Source organism: Drosophila obscura, unplaced genomic scaffold, assembly GCF_018151105.1.
Source record: "Drosophila obscura isolate BZ-5 IFL unplaced genomic scaffold, ASM1815110v1 contig_95, whole genome shotgun sequence".
NCBI classification, from domain to species: domain Eukaryota; kingdom Metazoa; phylum Arthropoda; class Insecta; order Diptera; family Drosophilidae; genus Drosophila; species Drosophila obscura.
Genome location: NW_024542889.1, coordinates 54,096 through 63,504, shown reverse-complemented (window position 1 = coordinate 63,504; position 9,409 = coordinate 54,096). Strand labels below are relative to the sequence as shown.

At 45.0% G+C, this 9,409-nt stretch overlaps 2 protein-coding genes across 3 annotated transcripts; one reads left to right on the top strand and one right to left on the bottom strand.

The window, feature by feature from the left end:
• Positions 1-1,082: 1,082 nt before the first annotated feature.
• Positions 1,083-3,192, bottom strand: LOC121405419. 2 transcript variants are annotated; one of them, XM_041596089.1, is made up of 7 exons: positions 3,085-3,192; positions 2,865-2,992; positions 2,737-2,802; positions 2,621-2,674; positions 1,600-2,541; positions 1,411-1,536; positions 1,083-1,351 (listed from the first exon to the last, which is right to left on the bottom strand). In XM_041596089.1, exons 5-6 carry the CDS (start codon positions 2,101-2,103, stop codon positions 1,435-1,437), a joined length of 606 nt encoding a protein of 201 aa, XP_041452023.1. In that variant the 5' UTR covers positions 2,104-2,541; positions 2,621-2,674; positions 2,737-2,802; positions 2,865-2,992; positions 3,085-3,192; the 3' UTR covers positions 1,083-1,351; positions 1,411-1,434. The 2 variants fall into 2 exon arrangements, with proteins under 2 accessions (XP_041452023.1, XP_041452022.1); XM_041596088.1 differs by lacking the exon at positions 3,085-3,192 and having other exon boundaries at positions 2,865-3,057.
• An 809-nt stretch (positions 3,193-4,001) lies between these two features.
• LOC121405379 lies at positions 4,002-5,225 on the top strand. Its single transcript, XM_041596058.1, has one exon. The coding sequence runs from the start codon at positions 4,002-4,004 to the stop codon at positions 5,223-5,225; it is 1,224 nt and encodes a 407-aa protein (XP_041451992.1).
• Positions 5,226-9,409: the final 4,184 nt, after the last annotated feature.

Here is a 9,409-nt window from a genome sequence, read left to right as displayed (position 1 = left end):
AACTGACACAGTTTTCTGCCTCAAAAAGATGCAGATGGGTTTTTAACCCTCCATTAAGTCCCCACATGGGAGGAGCTTGGGAGAGACTTATTCAATCTACCAAAAAATATCTTTCCTTTATTTTAAAAGAACGTTATCCCAAAGAGTATGTTTTGAGGACTTTATTTTGCGAAATAGAATTTATCATGAATAGTAGACCACTTTTATTAATACCAGCAGATTCAATTGAATCAGCACCCTTGACGCCAAACAATATTTTGATAGGTCCCAATTTAAGGGGTTCATTTTATGCTAATGTTTCTGACTCTGATATAATATGTTTAAACAACTGGAAAGCGTCGCAACGATTAGCAGACGTATTCTGGCAGAAATGGAAAAAAGATTACAGACAGTATCTTTTAAGCAGCCCAAAATGGTCAAAAGATCAAGACATTATACAAGAAGGTGACATTGTATTACTTATGGATTCTGACTTGCCAAGAAATTGTTGGCCAAAAGGCATAGTGACTAAGATATATCCATCTATTGATGGTCGTATAAGAATTGTAGACATTAAGACAAAAACTGGCATTTATAAGAGATCTGTTGTAAAACTAATTAAGCTTCATGTATACAAAAAATTAAAGTATTGCCGATAGCAATACTTAGGAGGAGAATGTTGAAAAAGTTATTATTTTCGTTTAGTCTCACAATCGATATTTTACTTTATATAATGAATATTGTTTAACCGATAGTTTATGGCGATAACTGAATATCGATGGGTGTATGATAACTTAACTTAAGAAAAGAAGAAGAAGAACACGCGGAAGAAAAAGAAATATATTTAAAGTTTGAAAATTGTAAAAGAAATCTGAAATAAACGCGCAAATGCGCAACGGAATGGACAATCAAAGGAAGTGTGACGGATAGCCAATCCAGCGTCTTTCGAGCCGGATAATACAGTTAACATTCCACAGGTATAACAACATGGGGAATATACTTTGCACCCCCACCAGGTAGCTGGGAAGCTGGCCGGAATTCCTCAATCCCCTTATCGGAAGTAAGAAAATAATTGAGGGCATTGTTAAGCTTCGTAAGGCCATAAATGCCCTGGAGGCACTGCCGATACTGAAAGAGCTTTCATTGACGTATGAACAAGCTCCCGAGACAGAAATTACCCCTTGAGTTTTGCAACATTCCGTTGCCTCCACCACCGTCATCGCATTAGTCCAGGGCAGAGTCTTGAGCTTGCCAGTGCGATCGGACCAGTAGTTCACTTTACTACCATCAGAGTCGGTCTTATAATATCCGAAAGCGACACCCACAAGCGCGTCCAGATAATTAATAGACCGATAACGGCCATTGAGGTACTCTACAATGAGGTTTTATTTTAGCTATAAAATGTCATAAGCATTCAATTGGGGAACTCACTGCCTAGGTAAAATTTTTCTAGACTTAGAGTAATGTGCAGCCCTTGCCCAAGGCCTTGTTGTGTCCAAATGACGACGCATAGACATTAAACAAAAAGTTTGGCCTATTCCGCTTGACCGCGATCATCTAATGGAGAGAGACCGAAAGAGAGAGGAAGGTTAGAGATGAATGGAAATGCATGAGACTTACCTCTCGATTGTTCTTATTCAAACGCATCGTTTCCAGCAGGATGCGCAGCGGGTCTATGTTGGCCGCCTCCATGTTCGTTTTGTCGGGCATCAATTCCTCATATTTGTTGTACGAGGCCCTCTGCGTAGGCTTGCAGAGGCGTAACACTCGCGGTGATGTCTTTAGCAGCTGCTCGTAGCTGATCGTCGGGATCAGGTATTCGGCGAGCACGGGATCGGCACGAAAATTCTCGGGCGCTTGTTCATACGTCAATGAGAGCTCTTTCAGTATCGGCAGTGCCTCCAGGGCATTTATGGCCTTACGAAGCTTAACAATGCCCTCAATTATTTTCTTACTTCCGATAAGGGGATTGAGGAATTCCGGCCAGCTTCCCAGCTGCCTGGTGGGGGTGCAAAACAGCTCCAGGGTGGCCTTAATTTCGGGAATCAGTTCCACATCCCGATAGTGGCAGATATGCAGAAGATTCTTGTGCGAGGCACAGGTTTGCTCGCCCTTTGACCACATTTGCAGCAGCACAGCCGCCGACTTGTCCGTGTACCACTCAATGACCGCCTTGCGGATGGTGCGACTTAATGGTTTTTAGCGCCCTCGCAAATCCTGCACCTGATTCACGAGCCCCGTGAATATGAACAGTTCCGTGTCGGTACGCACCAGCCGAGGGAAATATTTGCGAAATAACGCCCTCTCCAGCTGATTGGTGCACGTCGACAGGTAAACGGCCACCACCAACATCGCCTCATCGCGCCGTGGCAAGTAATCGTCGTTGTTTATTAGAACATCGACCGGGCAGTCCGCCAGCTGCTGTGCACCCACCGTGTCACAGAGGAGGCGCAGCTCTTCGTACTTTTCCTTAGTCAACTTTTCCATCGTCGATACCTAATAATCGTCGCAGCTTTTCAATGTCCGTGATGCGTGTGTCGGCGGCAACCTCTTCTGCTGATGCTGCAGCAGGCACATGTTTGCATGGGAATTTATGCCGTTTAGTGTACATTGGCGGTGCCATAATTAAGAAGGTACTCACGTGCGTCTAACTTTGGCTTCTTCATGGGCGATGTGTGCATCAAATTTTCTTGTGCTGAACTCCCGCAAGTGTGATTTTAGTGTGATGGCCTGCATAAAAAAGTACTCAGTACTTACGTTCCAGTGCGGAGTCGTCTAGTTGCTGCTCAACATTGGGCTCTGCCATCAAACCGTTCGATGTAGCTACCCAACATTCGAAATTATGTTTAGAAATTGGTGACGGCAACACTGAAAATGATACTCACATGCCATCGGTGTCTCTTCTGGCTTAGCTTCTAGCTTGGGCTTCTTCATGGGCGATGTGTGCATCAAAGTGCGTCTTCGGCTTTGGGCTCCTCTACGCGCGTTGTATTCATCAAACCGTTCACTGAAGCTGTGTGGCAAACGAGGCAAGAAGATGTGTATAAAATATATGTGATTAGTTTATTGTGCTGTGGGGACAGGATGAATGAAAAAGGTACTCACATGATACAAGGGTCTCGCCTACTTCCTCATCGTTTTTGAGCTCCTCCATCGGCGTTTCGGTCTCCATGGAAACCAGATCCGATGCTACTCTCCCGCGAGCGTCGCAAGGCAGGCACATGTTCGTGTGTGTGCGTGCGTGTGTGTGTGTGTGTTTGTTTTTTTTTAATTCCTTAACTCATTTATTTTCTATTAAATTACGCATATAGAGAATATTAACTACTAGCTTAATGATTATTATATATTAGATAATAGTCTAGATATTATTCGCCGCCAGGATACGTGGGGCGACAGAGGAGGTACCGTGTCCCTGCGGGACGGCCGCGAAGCATTGCTTCGCAGGGACGGTGGTTCCTCCTAAACTGCCTCCCTTCTAAGGCGCTCGCATCTCCGGAGCTCTTTCAATGCGGCGGCAGCAAAATTGGTTACTGCTGTCCATATCTAATATCTTCGTGCCCGAATCTAAATAAATACTGGCCGAAGCAGCCGTGTCCGCTGAGGAGTTGCGTGGTGTAAAAGGCTAGCTTAAGTACAAAGGAAGAAGCGGATTGTGAGGCTCATTTCGTAAGCCACTTTTCACGGTTGCCATCAGGGGAGTACTCTGTTCGACTGCCTTTAAAGCATGATGCTGATCACTTGGGTCCTATACTCAGTCCTATACTTAGGCGTATCGACGATTTCTCAGCTTGGAGCGAAAACTGGATCGTAATCCCGCGCTCAAGGAGCGTTACTCAGCTTTTATGAAGGAGTACACTGATTTAAAGCATATGTCCAAAGTCCATCCTGACTCACGTAGCCTCTGCAAGTATTTTCTGCCTCATCACTGCGTTTTAAAGGAGGATAGTACCACGACAAAGCTCCGTGTCGTTTTCGATGGCTCTGCAGCTACATCAACTGGATGCTCCTTAAATGATGTGATGATGACAGGTCCTGTTATTCAGCCAGCATTGTTTAACATACTGATCCGGTTCCGCACATATCCCGTCGCTCTCACTGGTGACATTTGTAAAATGTACCGCTGCGTAAAGGTATCTCCGCCCGACAATTTTCTCCAGTGCATCCTATGGCGAGATTCCATCCAGTCCGAGGTTCAGGTCTACACATTAGACACCGTCACATACGGTACGAGGGCTGCATCGTTTTTAGCGGTCCGCGCAATGCACCAGCTGGCCATCGACGAGGGTAATCCCTACCCTCTTGGCTCAGCTGCTCTGCAACAGGAGTTCTATGTTGATGATCTCATCTCTGGCGGCAACTCGGTCGCAGAGGTCATGGAAAAGATGCGCCAAACTTCAAGTCTACTGTCTTGCGGTAACTTTAAGCTTAGAAAATGGTGCTCGAGTAACCAGGAGGTGCTTGATGGAATTCCGGAGGACGACGTGAAGAAATTTCTACGGTTTCATGATGGAAGCGACATTACCAAAACTCTTGGTTTAGCTTGGGACCCTGCGTCGGATCAGCTGCTGTTTGCCTTGTCCGCGCTGGACTCGAATTCAAGGCCCTCCAAGCGGTCGGTTTTGTCAACTATTGCGCGTTTCTACGACCCTCTTGGATTGATTAATCCTGTTATTGTCAGGTGCAAGATCTTTCTTCAGCAGCTTTGGAGAGAACATTTGGACTGGGATGAAAGCCTACCGACAGCGCTGCACTCAACTTGGATTGACCTGAGAAACAGTTTGGCAAGCATCTCTCGCATTTCCTTTCCTCGCGTTGTCCATAATTCCGGCACAATTGTAGAGGTTCATGGATTTTGTGATGCCAGCATGGAAGCATATGGTGCTTGCATATATGTCGTGTCCAGGCAAGGGGAGTCGTCGAGCAATGTTTTGTGCTCAAAGTCTCGAGTGGCGCCACTAAAATCATTGTCGATTCCAAAGCTGGAATTAAAGGAGACGGGAATTTTCCCAGGACAGTTTTACTGCTGGTCGGATTCGTCTACGGCGTTATCTTGGATTCGGGATGAGCCAGCCAAATTTCAGGTTTTCGTGGCAAATCGAGTGGCAACAATTCAGGAGTTGACGCAAGGCATGGAATGGCGCTATGTTCCTACATTGTTGAATCCCGCTGATATCCTCTCCAGAGGCTCGCTTCCCAGCTACCTCATCCAGTCAGAGCTGTGGTTTCACGGCCCCTCGTTTTGTTAGGTTCTAAGGATGAGTGGCCTGTATCTGCCGTTTCTGAAACTCCGACCATTGAGCTTCGCAAGCGTGTATTGCTGATCGCGTCTCCACATGCCGATCTCACGTCCGGATGCAAATTTGCTAATTCTTTCTTTGGCATGCAGCGCACATTCGCCTACATGCATAAATTCGTTCATCGTCTTAGGCATCCTGGACTCACGGTTTCTGACATACAGCAAGGAACGCATCTTCTTGTTCGACACGTTCAGCTGGCAAGTTTGTGGTCGGACATAAAGGAGATTAGACGCAATGGGCAAGTCAGGAAGTCTAGCTCCATCAGTTCGCTATCTCCGTTCATCGATCCGTCGGGTTTACTTCGAGTTGGAGGTCGTCTCGGCAACTCATCGCTCCCGTTTAATGCTCAGCACCCGCTTATTTTGCCCAAGGGACATCCCGTAACATCTGCAATGATAAGCTATTATCATCAACGGAACCTCCATGCCGGACCTCGCGCCTTGCTTGCTAAAATTCGATTAGAATATTGGCCTATTGGAGGAATCAAAGCCGTCTCGAAAGCGGTTAGCAAGTGTGTAAGATGCTTCAGAACGAGGCCGCGCATGGTTGAGCACATTATGGGGGACTTGCCTAAGGAGCGTCTGGAAGGATCGCGGGCCTTCGAAGTAACTGGAGTGGACTATTGTGGACCCTTTTTCTACCGATCAGAAATCCGCACGAGGCCTCCGATCAAGTGCTACATAAGCGTGTTTATTTGCTTCACATCTAAGGCCATACACATGGAGCTTGTTAAAGATCTGACCACCGCATCGTTCCTAGGCGCACTGAAACGTTTTACGTCCACTCGAGGAAGGCCAAGCCATATTTGGTCGGACAATGCTACAAATTTCGTTGGCGCTAAGAATGAGCTTCTGGAGCTGAAGAAGCTTTTCCTGAGCGACTCGCACATGAAAGAAGTCCATGAATCCTGCTTGGCTGACACCATCGGCTGGCATTTCATCCCCCCGCACTCTCCGCACTTTGGCGGATTGTGGGAAGCGGCCGTGAAGTCCGCAAAGTATCACCTGTACCGCTCAGTTGGGCCATCCATCCTTAGCTTCAACGAGCTCCGCACCTTGATCTGCCAGATCGCGGCAATTGTTAATTCTCGCCCTTTGCTCTCGCTTTCAGAAAATCCTGATGACTTGGATGTGTTGACGCCTGCTCATCTGCTTTTGGGAGGCCCGCATCAGTCAATTCTCGAGCCTGACCTAACGAAGCTCAACTACAACCGTCTGGATGGTTGGAAGCGGGTCACTCAACTGCAGCAGACATTCTGGAAGCGTTGGCGCGAAGAGTATCTGACTCTTTTGCAAGAGCGCTCGAAGTGGCGTACGCCTGCGAAAAACCTCTGCGTCAACGATGTCGTCTTGGTGAAGGATGAGAATCTTCCTCCAATGCGTTGGCCACTGGCTAGAGTGGTCGACGTCGTCAAAGGCAAGGATGGAGTAGGCCGCCTGGCTGATTTGAAGACGGCTTCAGGAACCATCAGGAGGGCCGTTACTCGGCTGTGTTTGCTGCCCTTGAGAAGTCAGTTGAAAGGCGAGCTTCCAACGGGGGGAGTATGTTCGGGCCAGCGGCTACTTAAGCGTCTATCACAATATTAAATGTAGCTGTAACTAGTATAAGAGTATCGAAACCTAAGCTTATGTATGTCCCCAGCGTTCGGCAGTGCTGCTGCGCTCTCCCTGTTAAAGGGCGCTCTGCACCTGCTGCGTCGGCTCTTGCATTGATCGGCCATCGTGGCCCAAGTAGTTCTATGCTAATCTCTCGCCGCATAGGTTGCATACTGAACCCCCGCTTGTGAACATTTATCTGTCTGGGCAAAAGAGCGAGCAATTGGCTTCAGCTAGCCGCCGGTCTAAATAAACATTATAACGTTTAAATCAAAGTCTTTAACTGATTTGGATAAATATAGGTGCCAAAAAAGCTTGGCATCTCAAACAATGCAAATGAATGGCCAAAGGGAAAGTTGTTTAACGAGATTCAGGTTCATGATGATCAGGTGACAGTAGAATATATACACGTCACTACAATTATAAATGATGCCAATATTTTGCCAGATCCTGTACGATTTTCCAACTGGATGAGGTGTTTGAGAACAACTGCATAGGTCTTACGGTACATAAATAATTTAAAGCCTTTAAAATACAAGCGGACTAACAGCGAGCTGACTGGGACAGATATTGACAGTGCAGAGTATTTGATTTTTAAAAATGTTCAACGACAGAGCTATGGGACAGAGATTGACTGTCTCTTGGCCAATACACCAATAGCAAACACGAGCAAATTAAAAACATTACCAATATTTATCTCAGAGAATGGATTACTCAGACTCAAAGGAGGGTGATTAGATAATGTTAGCGAAAGACAACCAAGTTACGATTCTAATTATTCAATTTTATCATTTTAAAAATTGTCACATCGGTACAGAAACAGTGATAGCTAATCTCCGACAAAGATTTTGGATAACCAACTGTCGAAATACAGTTAAAAAGGTAATTCGTAATTGCCAACTTTGTAAAAATAAGAGAGCCCTTCCACAGGTGCCAAGAATGGGCCAACTGCCTGCATGTAGAGTGACGCCGACGGAACGACCTTTTTTAAAAATAGGAATTGATTATTTTGGTCCCATTGAAGTTCTTGTCAATCGCAGCCATGTTAAACGATATGGAGTTATATTTACTTGTATGACTACTCGTGCAGTTCATCTCGAGATAGCTGAGGACTTATCAAGTAATGCTTTTATGCATGTCTTCCGACAATTTGCAGGTCGACGCGGTATCCCCGAGGAAATATATTCAGACAATGGTACAAATTTTACCAAAGCGAGCAAAGACATTAACATACTGACATCGCAATGGCCAGCTGATGAACTGACACAGTTTTCTGCCTCAAAAAGATGCAGATGGGTTTTTAACCCTCCATTAAGTCCCCACATGGAAGGAGCTTGGGAGAGACTTATTCAATCTACCAAAAAATATCTTTCCTTTATTTTAAAAGAACGTTATCCCAAAGAGTATGTTTTGAGGACTTTATTTTGCGAAATAGAATTTATCATGAATAGTAGACCACTTTTATTAATACCAGCAGATTCAATTGAATCAGCACCCTTGACGCCAAACAATATTTTGATAGGTCCCAATTTAAGGGGTTCATTTTATGCTAAGGTTTCTGACTCTGATATAATATGTTTAAACAACTGGAAAGCGTCGCAACGATTAGCAGACGTATTCTGGCAGAAATGGAAAAAAGATTACAGACAGTATCTTTTAAGCAGCCCAAAATGGTCAAAAGATCAAGACATTATACAAGAAGGTGACATTGTATTACTTATGGATTCTGACTTGCCAAGAAATTGTTGGCCAAAAGGCATAGTGACTAAGATATATCCATCTATTGATGGTCGTATAAGAATTGTAGACATTAAGACAAAAACTGGCATTTATAAGAGATCTGTTGTAAAACTAATTAAGCTTCATGTATACAAAAAATTAAAGTATTGCCGATAGCAATACTTAGGAGGAGAATGTTGAAAAAGTTATTATTTTAGTTTAGTCTCACAATCGATATTTTACTTTATATAATGAATATTGTTTAACCGATAGTTTATGGCGATAACTGAATATCGATGGGTGTGTATGATCACTTAACTTAAGAAAAGAAGAAGAAGAACACGCGGAAGAAAAAGAAATATATTTAAAGTTTGAAAATTGTAAAAGAAATCTGAAATAAACGCGCAAATGCGCAACGGAATGGACAATCAAAGGAAGTGTGACGGATAGCCAATCCAGCGTCTTTCGAGCCGGATAATACAGTTAACATTCCACAGGTATAACAACATGGGGAATATACTTTGCACCCCCACCAGGTAGCTGGGAAGCTGGCCGGAATTCCTCAATCCCCTTATCGGAAGTAAGAAAATAATTGAGGGCATTGTTAAGCTTCGTAAGGCCATAAATGCCCTGGAGGCACTGCCGATACTGAAAGAGCTCTCATTGACGTATGAACAAGCTCCCGAGAATTTTCGTGCCGATCCCGTGCTCGCCGAATACCTGATCCCGACGATCAGCTACGAGCAGCTGCTAAAGACATCACCGCGAGTGTTACGTCTCGAGTAAGTAAATCGCTCGCTTAGAAGTGCACACATTGAC